Below are 25,746 nucleotides of genomic sequence, written 5' to 3'. Positions count from 1 at the left end.
TTTCAGACACTCAAACTGAGTAGCTAACATATCAAGTCTCGTTCTCTTAACACTTGACGTTCCTTCATGAGATTGTTGGAGAATATCTCAGGCTTGTTTTGCACACTTGCATCCTTGAATGAGTTTGAACTCATCTTCATCCACACCAGAGAAAATGGCATTCATGGCTCTTGCATTGAATTTTGACAGATTCTTCTCGCCAATCGTCCATCTGGCTTTAGGTTTTGGAATTTTAGCTCCATCTTCTGTTGTATCAAACGGAGGTTCCCATCCTTCTTCAACAGCTGTCCATGCATCTTCTCCTTGGCCTCTGATGAGTTGTGTCATTCAAACTTTCCAATATCCATATCTCTTAGTATCCAGCATGATGTTCTTACTTGTACCTGTACCATCAGTATTTGGTTCCATAACTTAGGATCTAACCTGTGTAGAGACGACAGTCTCAGATCGGTTTCCCGCTCTGATACCAAATGAAATAACTAGAACAGTGAATACTGCTACAAGAACACCAGGAAAACAGTAAACTGAGCTTTATTAAGACTTTCTCAAACAACTATATTACAAGCTTGTTTGATCAGTTTTATGCAACACCACAACAGTTGGTTTGCCACTGAACCAATCCTAATCTACCCAATCTTACCTGCACAGCAACAGCTATGCTCACTCTTTATTCACTCACCAATGAAACTCTCAAGAAATATTGTTCTTCTACTTAGATCTAAACACACACACTTTTTCTCTCTCTAAAAGTGGTAACGCACAAAGATGTGAAATACTTCTCTTTTATAGACAGCAACAATCTTCACCATACTCTTCCTATGCACCATGTCCTTCAAGAACCTCTCTTTGTCCAATGTGTCATAGGTGAACCCTCATCATTATGTTGACTTTAACACTCCACTTGCTTGTAGCTTCCAACGGACACCTTTTAGGCTGACACCTTTTTCGCCCATGCTCAACAACTCCACACTCGATGCACCGCACTGTCTTCAAGGTGTTGTGCTGGCAAAGAGAACTTGACACTTTCCCGCTTCGTCTGAAGTCCTTCAGGTACATTCTGCGATAGCTTGTAACTCATACAGATCCTCTGTTTCTTCAGTATGGCCACGACCTATTGTGTATAAATAGGGGGCCTAAGCTTTTGTAGAGGTTAGCACAAAAGAGCAAGAGAATTCTTAGACATTAAGGTTATGTGGGTTCTTGTAGGAAAGCATAACGCTTAAGGGGACTAAGGGGTTTGTCTTGAGAGGTTCTTGGATTGTGTATAGATCCATGAACATGAGAGATTAGATAATTGATTGAGTGAAACTTGTAAGTTTACTAAACAGATTATCTAATAAAGAAGTTTTATTTTGAAGAACCCCTGTCTTAGTTTGTGTCTCAGTTTCCATACATATCGATAGCTCTTACGTTTTAAAAAATGAGATTATAGCAAAGTTATTTAAAGCCTAAAGGCAATCGTGGCTAGCTCTATTCTCTCGTGAGATGATCAATGTAATAACATGTATATATTAGTATAAACGCATTGTCTGCTAACTTAACAGGTACTCTAATGAATCAGTTAAAAATTATAGGTTTATATGAAAGCACTTTAATCACATAATTATGTTAGAATGCTTTAACTTGATTTTCTAATTATAAATTGGGATCGTACGTATAGGATGAATCGCATGTACTTAAATTAAGATAACAACAACTACTTAAATAGATGAACTCAAGTTGGGTTTTATATTGTTACGGTCTATTAAAAAACAAAGACAATGGCTTCGCCCGGGTTCGAACCGGAGACCTTCAGTGTGTTAGACTGACGTGATAACCAACTACACCACGAAACCTACTTGTCAATTTTATATCATGAGCATTTATAGACCAAATTTGGTCAACTCTTCGTCTCTTCCCTTATTCATTTCTAAACTCCTCTTCACCTAATATATTTCATACCACATTAGTTTATATGCTAAGATGTGCTTTGTATCTAAATTCATCACCAACTTCAACTACAATGACTACACCAACAATTTTTTCACCATTAACTTGTTTTTGAGCGCAATTTGTACACCAAGTGCTCAAAATCATTATCCTTGAAGCTATTCTCGACTCATGTGTCGTTCCACACGCTGAGAGAAGTTCTTAAAAATTTTTATTGTAAGATAATGTTTCTAAAAATATTATATAAGTAAAACTACACATTAAATTTTCAAAACTAAATCCCTTAAAAAACTGAATTTTAAATCCTAAACCCAAATATTAAACAAAAATTCACATTTTAAAATTATAAACCTCTTAAAAACTACACATTAAACTTTCAAAACTAAACTCCTTAAAAACTGAATCTTAAAACCTAAACCCAAAATACTAAACAAAAATTCACATTTTTAAATTCACTAAAAAAGAAAATATGAAGATGAAGCACACAAAATAGAATGTCAAGTGACTGCCAAGTTTGAGTTTCATAGACTAGAAGGAATTTCATACTCCAAAGGATGTTTATGGGGCGCTGTTATATTTTTCAAATAGAGGTAAATTGGTCATTAAAAATTAAAAGAGGCCAAAAATGAAAATGACAAAAAAACTTTTATAAATCTTTTCAAACTTTTTGATTTTAAAAACCTTTTAAATATTTAATCAAGTCTCCGAGTAGTACTTACTATCCAAAAGTACTTATAAACCTTATAAAACTTTATAAATTTTCAGATTTAAAAATGATATATTTGAAAATATACACTAAAGATATATATCTCAAAAATTCCCAATCAAGAATCCAAAAACACATGATTTTACTTTAATAATATGTGAACCAGTAAACTCTCAAAATCAATAATGTATTTACAAATCAGTGAACCAATAAAGCAATAAAAGCCCTAGAGTGTTTGATAGCTTGAAAGACTATGCAAATATCAAACTTAGATTGAAAAGTTTTTGGACGTAGAAACTCGATCGTAATATTTTTTTTGAATCTGATATTTCTATATTAACATTTTTAAAGTACATTTAGATAATTTTATTTTTGTTTTGTAAGATATTACATTAACTGTCATTGATTTAAAGAACAAATTAGGAAACTCATTAAGGATAAAAATGGAATATGAAAATAATTATATACATGTATCTAACCAACTTCTAGAATTAATTCTATAATCCATGTAACCAAACAAAATTGAAAGATTTTAACTTATTAAAACTAAAAAATCAAAATCATGTCCCGCCATTAATAGTATAGATTTATAGAAAATTTGGTTAAGTTTAAAATTATGATTTTTCTACCATTTTTGCTTTAACATATTTTTCATTGAATTATCATATAATACATAAAATTAAGAAAACTTTAGTTTTTTTTTCTGCAGTTGTTGTAATTTTGTTTTTGAAAAACGGATATGTATTAATTAAGCAATGAATAAAAATTGTGTGTTTAACGTCATACATCAGTTAAAAAAAACTTTTTACTAGCTTCTTTTTTTTTAACTCATTTCCAATAAATTAATGAAATAATATGAAAGTACAGTAGAGTCATCAAAAAATTAAGAATAGCGACAAACTGTAAAAATCAAATGAAACCAAACAGAGCTAATGTAATGACTCATCCTCGTCGTTCATTCTCAATTCGATCATGGAGCCATGCTGGACCGCCGAGAGCAAGATATGACTGTAACCGTCCATCCTTGGTGACACTAGAAGCAATCGCCCTAGCCAACTCATTGGCTTTCGGTGAAGAGAGCTTAAAAGAGAGCTCTCCCATCACCCGTATTCCTCTAGTAATGTTGTCAAGTTCAGAACGGTACCTTAGCCATTCCTCAGGCGTTTTAATCGCATCCAATGCAGCATGACAGTCCAACCAAATCTCACAGGAAGTAAATATAAATAAAACCAAAATAAATATAAATCTTAATGAACATAAAACTTAAATCATCAAACATCCAAATTTAAAGTTTTTGATCTGGTTTAATTTGAGTCTTTAGTAAAAAAAATAATATATATATAGATATAATAAATTGAAAATATATATATATATATATAATTATAAATATTTAAAAATATCATAGGATGAGGTTCTTTGGTCGTACGAGTTTTGATCAATATTAATATGAATTTAAAATATCATTACCCTAGTGTTACAACACGTATAAATCATCATTTCACTATTTTGTTAACACCATCAATATTAAAATATTACTAGGGGATAACCCGTGCTACAGCACGGGATTAAATTTTTTTAACCTTTTTCTTATCTGAGTTAGGTAATCTATCTTATTATCGAAGTTAAAATAAAAACGTAATCGGTAATAAACTAATTCAGTCGCTTTATATAATCTCATACTTTGCATAATATAGCTGCTTACAAAATCAGACAGACAAAGAGTATATTGAATAGTAGATATGTTAGAGGGTATATATTGGACAATATCGGATAGTAGGTTCGTAATGGATTACGCAGAAAGCAATATCGGACTATAGTTTTGTTGGTTTGTGTTTTAAGATTCTAAACAATAATAATAATTTGTGTTTATGAATGTTTAATATCCAAAGTAAACAATAATAAAATAAAATAAAAATAATAGTAAGAGTAGAAATGACTCATATAGTCATGAAAGTACCATATTCCGTCATTAACCCATTCAACCATGTGTTGTATTTTCTCTGTAGGGCAAATTAGAATAAATATAGAGTTAGTAACATATATATTAATAAAACGAAATTATAATATACCTAGAATTTAGGGAGTAAGTACCATTCCATTTCCTAGTGAAGATTTTGGAAAACTTCTTTAAAAACAACATTGGTGGTCTTTGTTTGAGGTTTTCCCTCAGCATCTGTTATCAACATCTTCAATCCAGACTTTGATTTAACTCTTGACATTGCTACATATAACTGACCATGGGAGAAAACGGGTCTAGGCAAGTATATACCAACATTTTCCAGAGATTGACCTTGACTCTTATTGATAGTCATTGCAAAAGCAATTGACACTGGGAACTGTCTTCGGCGCATTTTGAAAGGCAACCTAGTATCTGATGGTGATATCAACATCCTAGGGATGAGAACTATCTTACCAACTCGCGTACCAGTTAAAATCCGAGCTTGCAAAACATGGTCCGCCATTTGGGTGATCTGCAGTCTTGTACCATTCATTAAACCACCATGCGGATCAATATTTCTCATTAACATAATCGGACAACCTATTTTCAAACGAAGCCTATGATAAGGTATACCCGAAACCTTAATGGTATTTAGAAAATCTGGTGAGTAAACTTTATTTTTCAGAGCACGTTTATCTTGAGGGTCAATTGAATCAGAACTTAGATAAATTCTTTCTTCAGCTGTAAAAATAAGAAAAAACAAAATCTAAATAAAATAATTTGATGAATTAAGTGTGTATGATTACTAACAATAACTAAAGGACGAATAAAGATGAACTAACCGTTTAGACTTGATAACATGACATCATTGATAGAATTGACATCTTCATTCGTAGGGCAAAGAATAGCTCGTTCTTGGAAAAATTTAGGATCTTTTTGAGTGGCAAAGTTCTTTCCGTAAACAGCTTCAATGATTGACTCTAACGGAGAGGAACCCTCTGGAATAAGTAACTCTTGTGGGATATCTATTTCACACACACCATCATTAGGCTCATTAATTTTTCCTTCTCCAACTGCGAGTATCCATTTAGAAAACTCTTCTATCTCGCTGGCCTCTTGTTTACCAATGTCTTGAAGCAACCTCATATTCTTTGTCAATCTTAAAACTTTGCACTGATTCCATAAGTATGAAGAGTTTAATGATGCATTGACAATCGCTTCCCTTCCTGCGCCAACAATAACGGGAAGAATTTGTCTGAAATCACCTCCAAAAAGGACAACTTTTCCTCCGAACAATTTGTCTTCTTTACTCCTCATAATATCTTTCAAGCTTCTGTCTAATGTCTCAAAGCAGTATTTACTCATCATTGGAGCTTCATCCCATATGATTAACTTTGCTTCTTTAACCAACGCACCAAGTTCTGAGCTCCTTGACATGTTGCAAGTAGAAGTTTCATTTGGATTTAAAGGAAGGGCAAACCTAGAGTGAGCTGTTCTTCCTCCTTCCAGTAGTAGAGAGGCAATACCGCTAGATGCCGAATTGAGAACAATATGACCGTTTGATCTTATTGCTGCAGACAATACTTTCCACAAAAATGTTTTCCCTGTTCCTCCAAATCCATATAAAAAAAATACACCACCTTTGTCATTGATTACAGCTTCCATTATCTCATCATAGATCTTCTTCTGTTCTTCTGTTAGCATCTTTTTCCAACCATCATGTTTCTTTGCTAAATCCTCACGGTTGTAGTTGAGTTCATCCAGTATCAACTGATTAGGCAATGTTACATCTTCAAGAGATATGTGTGGCATAAGCTTGTATTTTTGCAATGAACATCCATTTCTTTTCATTAGCTTCTGTAACTCTCTTAGTAGCAATTTCTTTTTTTCCGTGTCTGACAAACAAAAGTCTAACGAAAACAATATTTACTCATATGGTTAGAGAAATGAAAATAAGCTATCATATATTTAATAAATAATATATAGTCAAATTATTGGTGGATATAGAAGTAAAAATATACCTGGACGTTGTCTCCTCTGTTTTTCTTTTCTCTCAATATCTTCTGAAAGGATTTTCCATGTTTCTTCCCATACAGTTTTAGGAGAAGTTAAACTTTCAGATATAAGCATTATCACAAAAAGTCTACGACAAAACTTTGATGAACACCAAAAATTAGCTTCCTTTATGCCTTCAATATACTCTTTGTCATCATCTAGCAAACCTAGAGCGAAGCATGCCTCTTTATAGGTTTTATAAAGAACACCTTTGACAGTTTTAATGTCGTTGAAACTGGTAGGACCTTTTTTGCTGTTTATGAGAATTCGAAGATGGTATGAATCTTCTAAATTATGTGGCACATAATTGATTCGCCCAATAGAGAAACCAGTTCTACCTCTCGGACGAAACTCTTTCTCCTTTTTATCATAGATGTATTTATTTGGAATCTGTTCATATGTAAGCTTTCTTGCTTCCTCATCCCTTAGACACAACTCAAACCAAGTGGTAAACATCGTGTGATCAAGAGTTGGGCGATTTAATACGGTAGTTGGCTTGTCGCCATCTTTGTAGAAAACAGGTTGCTTTCCTTCCTCATGAAATGTAAGTTTGACAACAGGTGTTGTTCTATAGTGTATAGGATACTGATTCGTCCTCCAGAAAGCTTCACATGCGGAAACATATCTGCAAAATGGAAAAATTTCATATCATTCAATTCATTTGACGGGGTATCATCTTATAGAACTATTTAAACATGTTTTAGATAGATAAACCTGCAGTCAAAGAAATCTTGAACATCATCCTTTTTTTTGGATCAGTTAATATTGACACCGTCGGAGGTATACTCTGTTTCATCCTCTTCTTGACCTGCCTCAACAGATACAGTAACACGATCTTGACCTTTGTGCACATACTTAAATAAGTACTTGACCGATCCAGTTTGGTTACACCATTCCACGTTAATGTGAGCTCGGTACTTTAGAGAAAGTTTTCTGTTGTATGGGACGACATATGTATTGTCGCACTTGAAACCATTCTTCTCTATAAAACGACCATCATCCCTCCTCCTATAAATTGGATATCCATCTCTGTCTAAGTTTGTTGTATCAACAAACTCCTTAGGATAGAACTTTGAACATTTTCCTCCAACCATACACGGAGAGTTCATATTCGCACTTCCACAGGGACCATGAATCATACATTCTTTGACAACTTCGTAGAGTTCTGGATCTTCATCTTTATCTGGAATTTCAGCAGAAATTATCTTGTCAATATGATCGGCTGTTGGGAACTTATGTTTTTTATCCATCCAAACAATAATATGAGCATGAGGAAGACCTCTTTTCTGAAACTCAATCTGATAAATAGCTGCAAAACAGATTATGTTTATAAATTTAATCATTTTCAATTAAAAATGATTTAATATTTTAAAATTCAAGATTTTAGTGGAAGAGATTTACCTGAAACTGTTTTCCCCAATATATGTTTCTTAGTTAAATCATCCATAAACTTCTCTAGTTTCAGCTTAAAAATTCTGCAAATGATGTACGGTCGATCATCAGCTTTCAAATTCCTCTGATTGATGAATCTTGTAATTTCTGGCCACTTAGCATTGCAAGTGAAGGTTATAAAAAGGTCTGGGAAACCGAAATGTTTACATGTAGCCATAGCATCCAAATAATTTTGCCTCATATAACTTGGTCCACCGGTGAAAGAAGGTGGAATAACAACTCTGTTACCACGATTTGTGAGATCATCTTCTCCTTCATCCGCTGCGAGCTGAATCTCCTCTATGTTTGAACTCCTTAATTTCTTCTGGTTTTTTTTTAGGTACCGGAGACGATTAGACTCAATCATAGTATACGTATCAACCAAGAACTGCTGAAATAAACGCTTAGACCGGAATAATATATGTTTCTCATCTTTCCTCTCGTGTAGCCTATACGCGTACCACTGCCTCATACTTATATCCTTTCGCTTCTTCTTCTTTGATCCTTTTTTAACCCTCTTTTTCAAACCCAATGTGTATCCATCTTCACCGAGTGGAAATAAAAGAGGATATTGCAAAGCAAGATAAGATATATGACACTCATGAATCCTTTTCAACTTACCAGATTGCATTTCAACCACTATATCACGCTTATTCATTTCGGTATGGAAATCTCCAGGTATCAATGCAGCAACTTCAGAAGCAGTAGGCAAATTATATTTGGTGCCATCTTTCTCACGTGTAGAGACGATTCGCATATGGAAATTTGCTTTTTCTTTTTCCAAAGCAAACCTATCTCTTGCATAACGAAAATGTTGTACGTAAGGATTTATTTCATTCAACATCTTCTGCAGTTTTTCAACAATTTCCTTTTTGAACTTTCTCTTTTCAGATGGATTCTCATCATCTTTACCTTTACTGAAAATAGAAGTAGTATTAGAAAGGATCAAATACAGTAAATTAATTAAAAGAAAAACTATATTACCAATAATATTTTGGATATAGAATTACCTCATTATATTCATTCGGTTTGCTACTTCATTTTCAGTATCAACAATATATAACTGTTGAAACTTTGGATAGTCGCCAGGTTTTGGTTTCAAAGAACCCATTAGATGATAATTTTCGCCTTGCAGAGCAAACATAGAAGGACCTCGACCTTTCTTTACTGAACGATCAACTTTACCTCCTATAGAGGTAAATGAGAATATCATGTTATAAGCTCTGATATTTTCTCGGAAATGTTTGGCTAAGTCATCATCAGATGTTAATAACCACAAAAGCAAAGCTGGAGATTCTTTAAACGTAGGTAGTTGAATTTGTCCATGCATGCAGCATCCACTGTATATTGGTGTTTTTGTATTCTTCCTCCGATTTAATCTTTCACCATACCAGAAAATAGCACCACAATCCTTACATGTGTGGACAGGATCACCGTCATCTTCATAAGCTGAATTTATAAAAAAAACAGTTTATTAATTATGTTTGAAAATCAGTATCCGATATATATATAGAAAAAAAAAGAAAATTCTGATAACTATACCGTCTTTTGTGTTTTTCGTCTTCTGTTTCTCCTTCAAATTGATATTGTCCTTCACAGTTGAATTAGGTTTACCAAACACCTTTTGAATAGCCTCATCAAAAAGGTTTAGGAAATCATAACGACATTTAGCCTCTTTATGTTTATCTTCAATGGTTTGTGTAATCGGCTCTGAATCAGAGTCAGACTCAATAGCATCAGATGGGTCATGAGGTTCATCTTCTTGACTACTACAATCAAAGACTTGTTGTTCATATTCAGCTTCTGAATCATCTGTTATACAACATTAATTAGATATATATAATGAATTCAATAACTATTGAGTGAAAATTAGTAGAGACAATCCTGTACTATACCACTTTCAAAATCCTCAAGTTCCGAGTTCTCTTCTTGATCAGATGTGTTGTCTAAATCTCTGAATTTACTGATAGTATTGTTATCCTCAGAAGGATAAGTTGAAGAAACACATACTTTGCCTGCTTTTAAAAATAGGGGTTAGTAAAATAAACTCTTTTTCAAGATTTTGAGTAGAATAGATTACTATAATCACCCTAAATAATTTGTAAAAAAATTGTTTACCGAATCTAGTTTGTTGTTTTTTACTGATGTCGTGGCTTGGATCTATGATACTTGGTAGCAACGAATGAGTTGTATTTTGAGTATAGACATCCAAGGTAACTCCTTTATTCATATTGCCTGCTTGATTAGTATTTACAGAATCTCTGCTTGGAGTGTCAATGATTTCAGAGAAATTTGATCCATTTCCTGTATATATATTTTGCATAGGATAAGAATGTGTATTAGAACTAAATTATAAAGTATTCAGTGAATAACAAAAATATTATATGATTATACGTAAATATAACCTTTTGAATATGGACTAATCCTTGCTTCATTCGTAAGAGACGACAAACGCCGGATTGGAGAAATGCATACATTAGGTGTGCACGGGGTATCTACAAAATAAATATTGGTAGGAGGTGCATATCCAGAACCTTAGCAACATAAGAAATAATATGGATTAATGGAGTTAAATAATTATCTCTAATCTATAATTAAGAGGTACATACCTTGGAGGATTTTTCTTGAAGCCGATGGTGTTAGTTTATTGATTCTGATATCATTTTCATATGGTAACATCCTTTGTGATCGGTCTAAAGGAAAAGTAACACTTGTATTACTGTAACCTTTTTTTGTTAAATCCTTAAACAGACGAACGTATACAGAACTGATAGGGACTATATTATTAGATCCAATATTTTTAGGAGATGGATGAACAGGACCTGACAAACAATAAAAAAATGATTTGAATTTATGTTATTAGATTATTATGTACAATCTATATTATATATAGTAAAGAGTTACATACCATGGAGTTCTTTTCTTGAAGTGGATGATGTTAAAGGAATTTTTGTCCCATTTTTTTCATGTGCTGACCTTCTCTGTGGCTGTTGTGTAGATTTGCTAACACTTTTATTATTTTCAGTGGTATTTGTAATATCCTTCAACACTGCACGAAATGCAGATTTAATAGGGACTGTATTTTTAGATCCAATAAATGGTTGTGGTGGATTCTCCTTTTCAGAAGATGGAGTTATCCGAAATTTCTTCTCTAAGTTTGGAAATTGTGGAGATTTAGGAGTTTTGTTCTCACATTCATCTTTCCTGCGTTTCATAGTCACTGATTTAACAGTATGTTTAGAGAAACTGCGGATAGTTGAAACTATAATCAGCCCAAAAGTAGAGAATGAGAGGAAGAAAGATAATTTTGTTAGTTGTTGTGATTGCGTTTAATTACAATAGTAATTAAAAAGATATTTATTCCTAATTTAGTTTCTTTGATATAATTCCCCTATAATTTGGTTAATTAGTAGATTTTATAATCAATAGTGGAAAGTAATAAGTATAATGCATATATGCATTTTCTTATACAGTTAGATGTTTCGACGATTGAAATTGAATAAGTGGACTATAAAAACATGCCAAAGTTAATTATCTAAACAGAAGTAAAATACTGAGTACAACCAAAGTAAAGAACATAATACAAAAGTTAATACATAAAAAGGAAGATGCATATATTTCAATTATAAGAAACTACTTTATCCTTGATCTCCTTATGCAAATGTTCGATTGGCTTCATCATTCTGTCCCATCAGGTTCCTTATATAATACGACGCCGCAAATTCAGAGCTGGATATATGAACAACATATCTTTGAGCACAACATATTAAGAAGAAATTATAAATATTTATTAATAAAACTTACTTTGTTTTGTGATTTTCTAAGCCAGCAAAGTTTGGTTTTATGAAGATCCTGGATGAGCCAGTGCGATTGACAATGCATGGTTTTCCTATCATTGTTTCTATGTTCAATTAAATTTGATCATAGAATTTAGTTGAATAAAGTCTAAAATCGAGACATACCTCCAATAACACCAACATTCCAAAAACGTAAAACACAAAACACTGGGTCGGTTTTGTATGTGAGATGGCATCCTTTTAATCTCCAAGAATACATGAAATAGTCAGCATACAATCCTTTTGCACAACACATGAGTTTATCATTCCTATTATTTCCACAATTAAAAAAATATAACAAAAGTTATTATCTTCTTAGTATCTAAATATGATAATTCTAATTGATGTAGTAAAAATCAATAAAAACATATGGAGATAAAACAACACATAGTGTAAACTTTAAAACAAAAAATAGTACCTGCCATTGATGAGTGTAAATAGTACTTCATCATAACCGTTGGCACTACTATCGTTAGGTTTATGCTCCACATCGATTATACATCCACATACATCTATATTGTAATAATATAAATAAATATATGTTAATATTAATATATGTAAATATGATTATCTTTGGAATTGGAAATATGGTTAAATGAATGTACTTACCAAAAGATGAACCATTTAACAATCTGCCATTTTTAATGTCTAAGAAGTCTTTGAATCGATAGAAGTCACCCTCTCCCTCATCTGCTAAAGTGATCATCTCAGATTCCTCGATAATTCTTATCTGGTAAGGATGTGTTGTGTTTCTTTCTCTGAGAGTTGGATAGATCACTTTAAATTTATCAATTTTATACCATTCACCGTCATAGATATATCTTGGAACATTTTTCAACCGCGGATCGTGGATTAAAGTCGCTTCAATCGTTTGACCCTTGCATGTCCAAAATCAAAATTATCTTATCATCTCTTATCATTAAATCAAACATCCAAAAGAAAATATAAAATGGATATAAAGAATATACTAAGTTGAGATTTACCTCTTTATCCACCAAGAGCATGACCCTTTTTTCGAAAAAATCATGTATCTTCCAAGTACTCAATACCTTAACGATGATCGTCCAATCGGTCCTTCCAGGACTGAGATCAGCAATTCTACTGATAACCATTTTCTAATATATATAAAATTTATTTTGCTTTTGGTGAGATTGAAGGTTTTTTTTCTTTTTTTTTCCTAAAATGTGTTTGGATAGTTATAGGGTTTTTGGAAGGGAAGAGAATGGAAAAAGTCTCTTCGTGTACATATGTGAAACGTAAAAATACTTCCACTCCTATTTTATATTTATTTATATTAAATGTTAAAAATTTGTATACATATGCACAGTCCATTACCCAGATTTTGTGAAGATTTGATTATGATAGAAATCAAATCATCATCCTCTTTTACTCAGTTATTTGTATAATATAGATATATACATAATAATGTTTTATCTGAGTAAGGCAAAGTATTTTTTAATATAGTTCTTTTGAAAAAATAATTTTGTTACAATCTTCCATTTGAAATCTCTATTTTAATTAAATATAAGTTTAATTAAATTATAAGTTTAGTTTATTTATACATATTTTAAATTGTTTAATATAAGTTCTATTGGTTATTAGTTATATATCCATCTATATTTATACATATTTTAAATTGTTAAAAATAAGTTATATTGGTTTTTAGTTATATATCCATAAGTTATTAGTTATATACTCTATAATATTATAACAGAAAACAATAAGTTTGAATTAAATGAAACTGAAAATAAGAGAAACATTTTAACTTACTACTAAATCTTTTAGTTATAACTTAGATTCAAGTCTTGACAACAAATTAAAAACAAACGACAAACGTAGTTTCATTATTAAAACACCAAATTAAAAACAATCTCTTCGCACTTCCACCATCTTCAGCATCTCTCAATCACTTCCACCATCTACAGCAGTTTGGTACTCTAGCCTGCATAATTTCAGTTAGATCATATTAGTCAATAATTTTTTTTTTTTTTTATATTAAAATTGAAATTGATCAAATCACCTCATCTTGAAATCTTGGACTTCTGCAACTGGAGGATTAAAATGAATCCTTGATACCAACGGGGTAGAGTACAGTTCAATTCGTTTACCTATTAATTCCAAAGATATAAACTATGTTTCAATCAAACAAATCTCTACATACTTATGTCCAATAACTATAGATATTTTCTAAGAACCAATCAAATGATTCCTTGTCCTATTATAAGTTGTGGTATAAACATTCGACTGATCAAAATCGTACAAATTAAAATTACTATCCATAAAAATCTAGAATAACAACTATATAAAGTATAATTTAATTACCGAAACTTGGATATTTGGCATGCCAAAACTGCAATACTGCAACAACATGGTAACATCCTGTTGCCAACCAATTGTCGTTAAAAAAGGTGGCTGTCTCATTATATGCCACGCAGCTTATATCCATACCACTATGAAACAATCAAACATAGTTTCAGTATATCTATACTATTAAAAAAGCTTGATATAAAACTGACCTAAGATTTTAGTGAAAATTTTAACGAACCTCAAATCACGGATTGAAAACCGTAAGATCCTCATAATCTCATTAGGAACCTCCACATTTGGATCATGTGCATGGATCATTGATTCGACATCGATCACTTCGCCCATGATGTCTGGTAGAAAACGGGAATATAGTTCTTAGATTAATATTACGGATCCATCAAAATATAGTTAAGTTCAGATAACTTGTTAAAATATTTGAAACTTACCTAGTGGACGTTGTGTGACAGAATGAAATCCATCAAACACTCTGTCAATAGTTTGGAGTTCAAAGAAGTGATTGTTGGAAACAACTTCTGAATTTTCCACGATGGTGTCATTGGAGAAAATGATCTTATGATCATTATGAGTGTGCTTCAGACGTCTCTCATGGTAACACACCGAGAAATTGGAAACAATCTTCCAATCATTTTCAGCAATTTGATTGTTGAAAATTTGGAACAGATCCGGAGAAATTGTTGTTTCAATTTTTTCACCCTATATTCAAAAAATGTAACAATTAATGAAAAAACAAATTTTTATATTTTCCCAAACAGTCATGAATTTACGAAGATAATGTATAGATACTTACGAAGACATCACAAAGGATTAGATGAATTGTGGAACCTTCCTCAGACTCCTTCCTCCATTTCCTCAAGATCTTAACTTGAATCTTCTGGCTTGATGTCCATGTGAGAAGATCCTTAACTCTATCATAAATAGCCATTTTGTGTGATCGGTGTTTTTTTTTTGTCAAGAATCGATAAAGATAATAGAAGGTAACTTCTAAAATGACAAATATTGGTTCCTTTTATAGTCAATACACGTCGTTTATGAATCGTTACAACGATTTGTTAATATATTGACAACTACGACGATTTATTAATTAAGAATAAATATTTATAATGCAAAATATATAATAACCGCTTATATTCTTTGATATCTTTTTAACAATATTCGTATACCCTTATTGGAAATATAAATGTTACGTAATCATTACAGTTAGAGAAAACAAAAAAGGTAAACAATGGGAATCGAAATCTTACTGTTTCAAAAATGGCATGCATTGGTCTTAGATGTACCGTAAATTATGTTCAAATTTTTAATGGCATGCATATGTCAATCATGAATTATACTCTGACAAAAAAAATCTTTGAAATTGAAGGTATTATGCATAATTTGGTAAAAAGATATATTTGAACATAATTTCAAGATTTGAAAAGAGTAATTGGCATAATATCCGCAAATATAGGTCCAAAATCTAAACAACAAAGAGCTGAACTTATTCAAATAAAAAACAAATGAAAGTTTTTAACGAAATTAACAGTAAACTTGATCAATCTTAAGGTTACACCGAATCATTAGAATCACTCTCATCTTCTTCTGAGCCGTTATAATCTTCATCGTCTGATGATTCATGAAAACAAAGACTGCGAAAGATAAAGGAACACAATAGTTAAAACAGCTTATAGTAATGATTCCATATTAATAATCTGTCATAGTATAGATGTTATAGATGAACTTACAGTGCAGGATCTGTAGTGAATGGTCTTGCTTCGTTACCAAGTAAAAGTTTAGAACATCTTATTTGAGACATTAGACAACGGTGACCTTTAAAAAAAAAAAGTAAGTGACAAATCTTATATTTGATCTATTGGCTTATCTAGTACAAAATGCTAATATATTGCTTAGTACCTTCAAAGACAGAGATTCTCCAAAACATAAGCAGACACAATACTGGTTCACTGGCATAGGAAGGACTCGCAACATATTGTTCCCATTTTTCCCGAAATTCAGAACATGTATCACCGACGGCAATACATTGAATATGTTCGTTACTTTACAATAAACAAATTAACAATGGACAACTTCAGTGGTTTCTTCTATGTATTATTTTCAATGGCAAATATAAATCAAATGAGGTAGTACTTCTTTAAAAAATTTATAAACTTTTAACTTACTTGATGTCAATTACAGTAAAGCGAAGAACATCTTTCAGACCACTGAATCCAACTTCATTTTCCAGAAAAACAATTTTACGCGGTAGATTTACTCTTACCACCGTTCCACACAAATCTGAAATTGATTGAAAATAGCAAAGAAATTAAAAAAACTATGAATCTAAGGAAATAATGTTTTATTAAAACTGTAAGTTAAACAGTATATTTAAATAAAATTACCAACACAACAATTTCTCTCATCTTCTGCGGCATTTTCAACTGTTAGTGCATCTATTAGATGGAAAAAGTTGTCTGGACATCTAGGAGGGATTCCAGTGATGCGAGTTTGGCTAGTGATCAATATTTCAGAAGAATTGTTACAATTCCTGTAAATATTCTGATTTTCAATAACCTGGAATTTGTAAAGAAGAAACCATCGTCCTTCTTGCAACAAATCTATGTACTGATCAAAGTAAAGCTGACTTCGGAGTTTAGCTTGAATTCTTGTTCCCTAAAATATATAAAAACTAATTTCAGATTTAAATATTAAGAAGAAGGATATAAATGGATTGTTACCTTCTCATCAACCAAGATCAAACAAATGTAGGTAGGCTGCATTATGATGATTTCGGGTATCCAGAGCCTCAGTACTTTAACAGCAACACTCAACCTATCTGTTGATGGATTCAAATCCTCTATGTATGCAACCATTTTTTGGTTTGGTTCTTGATTATTTTGGAGAAAGAAGAAAGATGATGAAAGGTGAGAGGTTAGAATATTTTAGATAATAGATATATAGTAAATGTTTTATCGTGAATGAAGTTTGAAGTTGCAAAAAAAATTAAAAAAATAAATATATATATATATATATATATATATATATAGAAAAGAGGAATATGAAAAGTGATTGGAAGTTACTTACAAATTTATGTCGGTTTTTTTTTTGTCAGTTCGAAATTGAAGTAATCAAAGCGAAGACTTTGAAAATAACAAAAAATTTATGTTTGGTGTATAATCCATACATGCAATGGTTAAATTTGATCGAAACTATACATTGTAATAGATTAATTCATATTTATATTGTACTAATACTAATTAGACAGTCTGCTTGAATTGCAGTTTTTACTAATCGCATGTACTGCAATAAAAATTAGAATCAGTATAAATTTCTTTTACATTTATAGATACATGATGAAACTGATGCTACTTCAAAGTAGATTTCATCATCATATACTCCATTGAAACTATGATTCTTAGAAGTCTAATTCATCATCAATGTCTCTGTTGAAAGAGATCCTTATTTTACTATATTGAAGATTTCTAAATTAAATAATTGAGTACAATATTCTAAAGTATAGAAAAAAACTAAACAGTCAAATATCTAGTAAAATAAATTAAGTTTTGAACAAATAAATTATAAACAATAAAAATACCATATAAATAACCAAAGCAAAATAATATTAAAAACTGAACCAAATAAATAACCAACAAAGTTTTAAAATAAGCATTTAAAAATGTTTTTTATTGTTCAAAGGAAAAATGTGAAAATAATTGGAAACCAAACGTGGAGTAGGACTATGTTTTTCCGTGATCAACATCTTCACAGCTAATGACTTCATTCAAATCCTTGGTAGGATAATCTCCTTTATCTTCGGTGAAATCAGTAGACTGATCGGAACATTTTTTCTTGCTTGTAGATGATTGATCAATGTTTGGGTCTGTGGCTTCTGTTTTGCGCTTCGACGAAGGAGTTGAACTGGAAGAATGATCAGTTTCATAAGGCTCAGTGCCATTAGTAATCATCAGTGATGCCTGCACGTAAAAAAGTATATACATTAGATGTTTCTGATAGCACTATATAGATATATAGAAACTATATTTAATAAAAAAAAGGCAAACCTGTTCAGAGGTGAGACTAATTCTGTCAATAGTATTTTCAGATGCTTCATTACTAATTTCCATGAATTTATTGCCTTCCCAGACATTAGCAACCTTGTAACTATCATTAGCACCAGAAAGATTGTCCCCACCAATACATATCAGAAATTGAAAGGTCTTCCCACACACAGCCTTAATCTGATCAGGGATCAAAGTAGGATCCGTAATCTGCATATTCGATATTGTGAATGATTCCATATTTTGTTAAAAATCTAACCAAGGAATTTAAAAATATACCTCTTCAAATGAACCATTTAGGATTTCAGCTGCGGAAACACCAACAATTTTTTATGCCCAACTATCAAACATGAAAATTTTGGTTTCACCACTCTTGTCCCAAACGTGGACATGTAATTTGTACCTAAAGAGGAATTAATCATCTAATAGATAAACCAACAAATATTCATATTTCAAAATATATGACAAATAATTAGAAGACTTACTTAGGCTCAATCAACGTGGCCCACTCGTTACAGGTTTCACACCTCCACCTTGATTTGCTTGGTTTCTTAACATCTTCCACTTTAATTGACAGGTCCTCTTTATCAACCTTCTTATTACACTTTCGACAGCTAATGTAGAACCAACCCCAATCTGTATCGATTGCTGAAATAGTACATGCGATTCTACATTTTCCTACCTATCAAAATAATATTACATCCTTAAGCTTATAACTCATACATTTTCCAAAATAGATTATGTTAATATATTGTTAGACTATTAATAAATGTAAAATACCTCTGTTTCAGCAAGTACGTCAGCAATCATTTGCAAAGGAAAGTCAAGACCACTCTTGGAGCCAGACGGGTTATAAACTCTCTTTCCACCAGAATTGGTAATTGTTAAAGCCAATTGATCCGCAGGAAGACTAAAATGAAAAAGAGGAATAGTAAATCATAATGAAACATATTGTTGATTAATAATTTCATAGCTATTTGAATTTACATGTTCTGAAAAGCCTCCATCTCTGGTAACTGAGGATTGATCATCAAGATAGAAGAATCGAAAGCATTCTCAATGTATCGTTTTTCTGAAATGAAATATAAATATGATACAGTAGTTAAATGTTTTCTAAAAATACTTTTGATAAATATTCTGTGCCCTATAAATTAAATGTATAAATATTATGCGTACTGTTACCTTTATAGCTGTTTTGTTTAACAAAGCGTAGGAAACACATAACCATTCCATCACTTGAATCATTGATAACACGATCTAAAGCTTCAGCGTAGGTTTCCCATAGAGTACATGATAATCGTTTATCCCTAAATAAGAATTTTAACAGACATAGATTATATTAAAATAGTATAACGTATAAGCATGAAAATCTATATAAAATAGATTTTAAATAGTATAATGTATAAGCATGAAAATATATATATTATTTTTGTTATGAACAAAAAAAATCTAAAAATATATATTTAGATTTATAATATTACTCAGTGTCTCTTATCTCAAACTCAATTTTCTTCCTGGTAATGTTGTTACGACTTGTGATTTCTTCTAAACCTCCAGAACTGACTACTTGACCAATAACGTCTGTAAATATAAATAATACAACTATTAATAAAATCATCTTTGTAAATTAGAAACAAAATATATGTATTATGAAATTACCTAGCAGGAGATTTTTGTCAAGATTTCCAGCAAGTATACTATCAAACGATGTGAATGATAGGTAATGATCATCAGATACATTTTCAGAAGGAATAATTGTGGTACCATATCTGGTACTAATCTTATACTTAATAAGAGAAGGACGCAAGTAGGATGTACAGAGATTCAAACCAAAAGTTGATATAACTTTCCAAGATCCAGGCTTCAATTCAGATTCAAACTTTTTGATATGATCCTTTCTGATAGAAGCTCCTATTTTGTCACCCTATATAAAACAAAAAAAAAATACTCTTAGAATGAATTGATATTAATATATTAGCAAAAGAATAATAAATCTATACTTAAAATACATACTGTTTCGTCAGCGAGAATTAGTTCGAGTGATTCACCAAGTTTAGCGGTATTCATTTTCCAACTGTGGAGAATTTTGACTTGAATACGCCAAGCGTTTTTGTATGGTTTTAGGTCTTTCAAAGGAGTGTAAGATAGGGGTAGAGCCATCATTTTGTGTAACGAAGTAAAAATCGTTATTTTAGTATAATAATCCAATAGAAAGTTCTCAATATATTTATAGTTATAATTCATTGATTTAGGTTATCACTTATAAGTTAAGATTTGATATCAGGAATATACGCAAAATATATTTACTTGCTTGATTCGTTACAACTGATAAACGAATATTCCTTTGAAAATTTGATCGTAAAAGATTAGTTCATAATTGTAACATCGGAAATCAAGGAATTAAACAAAATATGGTAACTTGAATATTCGTTTTATAAGATTTTAACTGAATCAGAAAAATTTCCTTTTAAATTAATATTTGTTATGATATGTTTCGGTAATTAAGTAAATATTCAAATTCTTCGGTATTAAAATTTATGAAATCAGAGTGTTTGCCTATAACGAATGGGTTTGTTTGGGATCTTAATTAACTAATCTTGAATTAAATAATAAACTGGATCCGAAAAATATTATTCTCGAACACAAACAGATCCGGTGGTTATTTTCCTTCTATTGTCGGTTTTTTTAAGGATCCGCGTCCCGACCCGTTTTTTTAAAGTAATCGACCGAGGGCATTTTCGTCATTTGTCAAAATCGAAACTATAGGTTAATTAGATTAAATTTTGTGATTCTCTAATCATTTTTAATGAAAAACCTACCAAAACCAAGTCATGGTCCATTTTTACTCTAGAGAGTACTTCTGCTTTAATAGTATAGATACATATCAAATTAAGTTTGTTAAATTATATTTATGTAAAAATAAATTTATTCTGTGATATATCGCTGGTCAAATACTAGTAGCCATTCACAACCGCTTTACTACGATGTCTAGTTCAACAGATGCCTCGGCCTCAAATCGAAAACGAAGTGTGCTGTGATGATTTTGTGACTTATGTCTATGTTTTACTTATGATCCAGTTGCCAAGAACGGTATCTGCGATGAGCATCTTCTTTCCTTTTTGTTATGGTGAAGATGGGAGTGGTGATAATTGGTGTGACATTTCGAAGGGAAAATACCAAATATACTAAAGCCGATATTGGCAGAGGACTTACCAACAGACAAACGGATAAAAGCATTTACATGAACCTATAAAGATTAAACACATAACAAAACCCACGCCATATATGATAAGATCACATATCAATATACTAGGTCTTCAATTCACCAACCCATTAATGTTCTTCTCACTTTATTAACAATCTCATTCCTAGCAGAAGCACTACCGAGCTGGAACAAACAGTTCTCATCCAAAAGAAATCTGTACACTTCCCATTCTCTGTCACTAGCCGTGTACCTCCTTATTTCAGCCTGAGAATGAATCAAAAAACAAAGCAGTTCATTGTTAAGAGTCACTGATTCTAAGATTTCCGCGAATAGATTTGTTTCTTACCGAGAAGACGCAGATTCCAAGCACTTTTAGTGAAAGGGTCACGTCATAGAACACTCTTGGTCTGCCTTTACCAGATAGCTCAACTGGATTAGCAACCATAAGCTCAGTGTCTGGCCCTCGGTTTGTTATTATGACACGTAAAGGGTGAAGCATTTCAGCTTTCAGACGTGAACATAACGAATTCTGCTTATCAGGATCCACAATCTTGTTCCCATCTTTCAGCTGAATAAATAGGTCTAGGTCCCGATGACCTTGTGTTTGAGGTGAGAACCTGCCATAACACATCTGCAGAAACAGATCACAAAACTAAGATAACACAAAAGAAAGCCAGTGTACTAATAATATCATAAAATCTGACAAAATACGCATGTTAGTTTTACCAATTACCTTAATCTCAAAATCTTTTAATGTCCTTAGTACATCATAGAGAAAACCTCTGTGATCAACACAGCGTATTTGGAGTAATGTGTGAGCCGGGCTTAAACAGTTGTCGACTGCGATTGCAGAATCCTTCAGCTTTATCATATCATCAGTAAGTAGCTGTACGCGGTTATCTTCATCGGTAAGCTGCTCAGACGAAAACAACTCCTCAGCCACTGGTGGAGAAAGAGATGGAATATTCTGATGACAATCATACTCAGGACCAGCCAACTGAAGTTCACAGCTTATACAGGATTCTCCCAAGACAGAACGAAACTTCCCTCGTGTATCCTCTTGGCGCTTCTCTGTATGTAAAAGATCCCTAAGCAGACAATGGTAAACATTACTACGAATAAGTCTTAAGGAGCAGATTAATTTAAGTCAACTCACTCACATGTTATCTGTAATGAAGAAAAGATCCATAACTCTCCCATCTGGCGTGGTAGTCACCTTCACGGTTTGAATTGAGAGCTCAAGCTCAGTTAGTACTCTAGTAACATCTACAAACAAGATTCTCACACAATCAAGATTAAAGAAAAATTAACACATACTAGTTTACGACGGTCAGATCAGTCACAGTACCGTGTAAGAGTCCGTTCCGGTCTAGGCAAAAGAACTTCAACAAGTAAACAGGCGTGGATGCAGGACAAGAAGGCATTAAATCGAGCACAAAGTAGGTTGAGCAAGACGGGCATACAGATACAAGCTGGTTCTTCAAATGTGACCATCTCAATCTAAGAGAATCATAGTAAGGAACCACCCACAATACTATGTAACACCATACTCCATCAGTTGTAACATCTAACACACACCAAAATCATTTCGTAATCTAAGCAACAAAAATTACAGAAGAACATGATCAGGATTACTGAATCGAGCCAATTTCTGGAAGAATCGTACCTCCTTTTGTGATGTAAAGTCCGAAATCGAGGATGATTCTGCAAACATCGCAACATAAACCAGTCTTATCAGGACAATTCACGGTGATAACATGCGCGTCTCCTAGCTTCTTCCCCATTTCTATCATGACGGTGTCTTCGCTTCCCGGAGCTCCCATTTCTCGTGAATCAATTCCGATCTAATTCACGGCGAGAGCTGATTCCAAATTTCCAATCCAAGCTTCGTCTCCTCTGGATCCTTCCCTTTCTGATTCTCTCTAGAACATATGAGAGAGAGAGAGAGAGATTATATGATTTGACAATTTTTGAAAGTTTGTTGTAAACCCCGAAAGTTAAATTCGGTTTGATATAGCAAAACCGGTTAGTCCCGTATACATACAACACGGGTTGGTATATTAACCGAGGATCGCGGTTTGGTTCATAAGACAGGTTTCGATTTTGTTCACGGCAAACCAGATAACCGGAGTTGATTTTTGATACGACAGATTCCAATCAGTATTTAACCAACCCAATCCAAACCGATCTGGTTATTATCTCCAACCAAGACAGTTAGCCTAAGGAGCTTTACAATTTTGATGACGATGACTGTGTTCAATGGCTAGAAAACAAACAAGCATATAGAAGCAAAGAGAAGCACAATCAAGACTACGAAATTGCAAATAGATCCTTCGTTTTTTTGAGTTTTAAGAGAATTAACAGCAAATTCTGAAAATTAACATTTCTACTAAACGTAAAAAGCACAAAAGAACAAACAATTCAAAACCCTAGCCACCGAATCCGTAGAGAGTCCTTCCTTGTCTCTTAAGAGCATAGACCACATCCATGGCAGTCACCGTCTTCCTCCTTGCGTGCTCGGTGTAAGTAACAGCATCACGGATAACGTTCTCCAAAAAGATCTTGAGAACGCCACGCGTCTCCTCGTAGATCAGACCGCTGATACGCTTGACGCCACCTCGACGAGCCAACCTCCGTATCGCAGGCTTGGTGATTCCTTGGATGTTGTCTCTCAGAACCTTCCTGTGACGCTTGGCTCCTCCTTTGCCCAAACCTTTACCTCCCTTTCCACGGCCTGACATTTTCTCGAGAAGATTTGGATTTGATTTTGCTCTGTGAAGCTAATTAAAACTGGTGAGATGTGAAATAAAAGAATAGAGCGGTGTGTTTGTTATATAGGCATATAAATAAAGTGATGGATCTCAATCTCTGTGAATATTAAGGATAGTTATTGACCGTCGATTAAGATATAATCAACGGTAAGTAGAGTCGATCCGCGTGACTCACGAATGTCTCCAAATGTTTTGTTAACTTATAGCGGGAGAATTTTTGCGGGTTCAGTTTTCGCGTGTTTTCATTTCTCCCTTTCGTCGTTTAATAAAAAAAAATTGAAACGCGGTCGTTTCGACACGTGCTCTGTTCTTTGTTTTGTTTTGGTCACACTTATAAAATTTATGTAACCATTTTCAATAATATCTCTAGTAGTTCTATATCTTGGATCAATTGGTTGAGGTGAGGGAAAAGGGCCATTTCCGACCTGTACAATGTCAAAAGTGCCAATTTATACCTATACAAACGATCGGTGTCAATTTCTACCTATACTCTATAAAATTCAAATTTCATACCCAATTTTATAAAATAGTGCCAATTTCAAAGTCAATATAAACAAATATTACTCAACAGCTGACTCAGATGACACGTGTTTGAGGAGGTGGCATCGAGCATTGAAAACGACATCGTTTTGATGCTTTAGTTTCGTTTAAAAAAAAATGTAACTACCTAGAATCAAACCCTGGTCAATTAATCTTTCTATCAATGCTTTAACCAACTGATCCCACAAAGTTATTTGAAACATTAAGGAACTTTTATGTTTATAACTATATATTTGTGCGATAATCTCTACTTCATCTTCCTTTTTTTTCTTCGCATCTTCAATGGCTGCTGTGTTCTCCATCTAAATCCGCCTCCGTTGGCCCAGTCGCTGAGTGTTTCCGTTTATTGTGGTTTTCCAAGATTTGATTTTTACTTTTTGATTCTTTTAAACTTTGGAGATTCTCTGATCATCATCATCATCATAAATAGGGTTTCTGTTTTCCAGTCAATTTTGAATGAGGATGCCAAAATTATCAAAACTAGAGAAGTTAGAAAAATTTGATATGTTCGTCTCTCTTAGCAAGCAGAGATCGGTTCAAATACTATGGAGAAGGAAATCAAAGAACCATGGCGGAGCAGCCATCGACAATGCCAACAAAGAAAGGAAGTGGAGGAAGGAGGGAGATTGGTCAATATAGTTATAAACATAATCTTTCCATATTATTTCGAATAAGTTTGTGGGATCAATTGGTTAAAGCTTTGTTTAAAACTCTGATAGGCCAGGGTTCGATTCTACGTTGTTACATTTTTCTTTTAAACGAAACTAAAGCATCAAAATGACGTTGTTTTTGATGCTCGATGCCACCTCCTCAAACACGTGTCATATGAGTCAGTTCTTGACTAATATTTGTTGATGTTGACTTTGAAATTGGCACTATTTTATAAAATTGGGTATGAAATTTGAATTTTATAGAGTATAGGTAGAAATTGACACCGATCGTTTGTATATGTATAAATTGGCACTTTTGACATTG

The 25,746-nt window shown here is 32.7% G+C and overlaps 5 protein-coding genes, 2 long non-coding RNA genes and 1 other non-coding gene across 10 annotated transcripts; all 8 read right to left on the bottom strand.

Moving 5' to 3' along the window:
• Positions 1 to 1,761: 1,761 nt before the first annotated feature.
• Positions 1,762 to 1,835, bottom strand: TRNAV-AAC (transfer RNA valine (anticodon AAC)). The gene has a single exon. It is a non-coding gene; the product is annotated as a tRNA-Val (tRNA).
• Positions 1,836 to 13,798: 11,963 nt separating this feature from the next.
• LOC147938361 (uncharacterized) lies at positions 13,799 to 15,146 on the bottom strand. The gene is made up of 6 exons (XM_087465603.1): positions 15,012 to 15,146; positions 14,650 to 14,917; positions 14,442 to 14,553; positions 14,219 to 14,346; positions 13,917 to 14,004; positions 13,799 to 13,838 (listed from the first exon to the last, which is right to left on the bottom strand). Exons 1-6 carry the CDS (start codon positions 15,144 to 15,146, stop codon positions 13,799 to 13,801), a joined length of 771 nt encoding a protein of 256 aa, XP_087321729.1.
• Positions 15,147 to 15,597: 451 nt separating this feature from the next.
• Positions 15,598 to 16,257, bottom strand: LOC147938360 (uncharacterized). Its single transcript, XR_015565520.1, has 3 exons — positions 16,115 to 16,257; positions 15,946 to 16,030; positions 15,598 to 15,849 (listed from the first exon to the last, which is right to left on the bottom strand). It is a non-coding gene; the product is annotated as an uncharacterized LOC147938360 (long non-coding RNA).
• Positions 16,258 to 16,380: 123 nt separating this feature from the next.
• LOC147938359 (uncharacterized) lies at positions 16,381 to 17,123 on the bottom strand. Its single transcript, XR_015565521.1, has 3 exons — positions 16,936 to 17,123; positions 16,600 to 16,870; positions 16,381 to 16,495 (listed from the first exon to the last, which is right to left on the bottom strand). It is a non-coding gene; the product is annotated as an uncharacterized LOC147938359 (long non-coding RNA).
• An 811-nt stretch (positions 17,124 to 17,934) lies between these two features.
• LOC147938358 (uncharacterized) lies at positions 17,935 to 18,495 on the bottom strand. Its single transcript, XM_087465602.1, has 2 exons — positions 18,259 to 18,495; positions 17,935 to 18,171 (listed from the first exon to the last, which is right to left on the bottom strand). The coding sequence occupies exons 1-2, from the start codon at positions 18,493 to 18,495 to the stop codon at positions 17,935 to 17,937; spliced, it is 474 nt and encodes a 157-aa protein (XP_087321728.1).
• A 522-nt stretch (positions 18,496 to 19,017) lies between these two features.
• Positions 19,018 to 20,322, bottom strand: LOC147938357 (uncharacterized). The gene is made up of 6 exons (XM_087465601.1): positions 20,269 to 20,322; positions 19,915 to 20,179; positions 19,737 to 19,836; positions 19,438 to 19,562; positions 19,243 to 19,327; positions 19,018 to 19,165 (listed from the first exon to the last, which is right to left on the bottom strand). Exons 1-6 carry the CDS (start codon positions 20,320 to 20,322, stop codon positions 19,018 to 19,020), a joined length of 777 nt encoding a protein of 258 aa, XP_087321727.1.
• Positions 20,323 to 21,395: 1,073 nt separating this feature from the next.
• On the bottom strand, positions 21,396 to 23,445 carry LOC104715305 (ACT domain-containing protein ACR9). Of its 3 annotated transcripts, none has more exons than XM_087467416.1 (6): positions 23,127 to 23,445; positions 22,778 to 23,027; positions 22,621 to 22,676; positions 22,194 to 22,548; positions 21,807 to 22,091; positions 21,396 to 21,724 (listed from the first exon to the last, which is right to left on the bottom strand). In XM_087467416.1, the coding sequence occupies exons 3-6, from the start codon at positions 22,647 to 22,649 to the stop codon at positions 21,578 to 21,580; spliced, it is 816 nt and encodes a 271-aa protein (XP_087323542.1). In that variant the 5' UTR covers positions 22,650 to 22,676; positions 22,778 to 23,027; positions 23,127 to 23,445; the 3' UTR covers positions 21,396 to 21,577. The 3 variants fall into 3 exon arrangements, with proteins under 3 accessions (XP_087323542.1, XP_087323541.1, XP_087323543.1); XM_087467415.1 differs by having other exon boundaries at positions 22,621 to 22,726; positions 22,809 to 23,027; XM_087467417.1 differs by having other exon boundaries at positions 22,809 to 23,027; positions 23,127 to 23,443.
• Positions 23,446 to 23,778: 333 nt separating this feature from the next.
• On the bottom strand, positions 23,779 to 24,275 carry LOC104711050 (Histone superfamily protein). Its single transcript, XM_010427719.3, has one exon. The coding sequence runs from the start codon at positions 24,199 to 24,201 to the stop codon at positions 23,890 to 23,892; it is 312 nt and encodes a 103-aa protein (XP_010426021.1). The 5' UTR covers positions 24,202 to 24,275; the 3' UTR covers positions 23,779 to 23,889.
• Positions 24,276 to 25,746: the final 1,471 nt, after the last annotated feature.

The sequence above is a fragment of the Camelina sativa genome, chromosome 9 (assembly GCF_030686135.1).
Source record: "Camelina sativa cultivar CO46 ecotype springtype chromosome 9, ASM3068613v1".
NCBI classification, from domain to species: Eukaryota; Viridiplantae; Streptophyta; class Magnoliopsida; order Brassicales; family Brassicaceae; genus Camelina; species Camelina sativa.
Note: the sequence above shows the minus strand (reverse complement) of the source record. Positions and strands in the feature narration are given on the sequence as shown.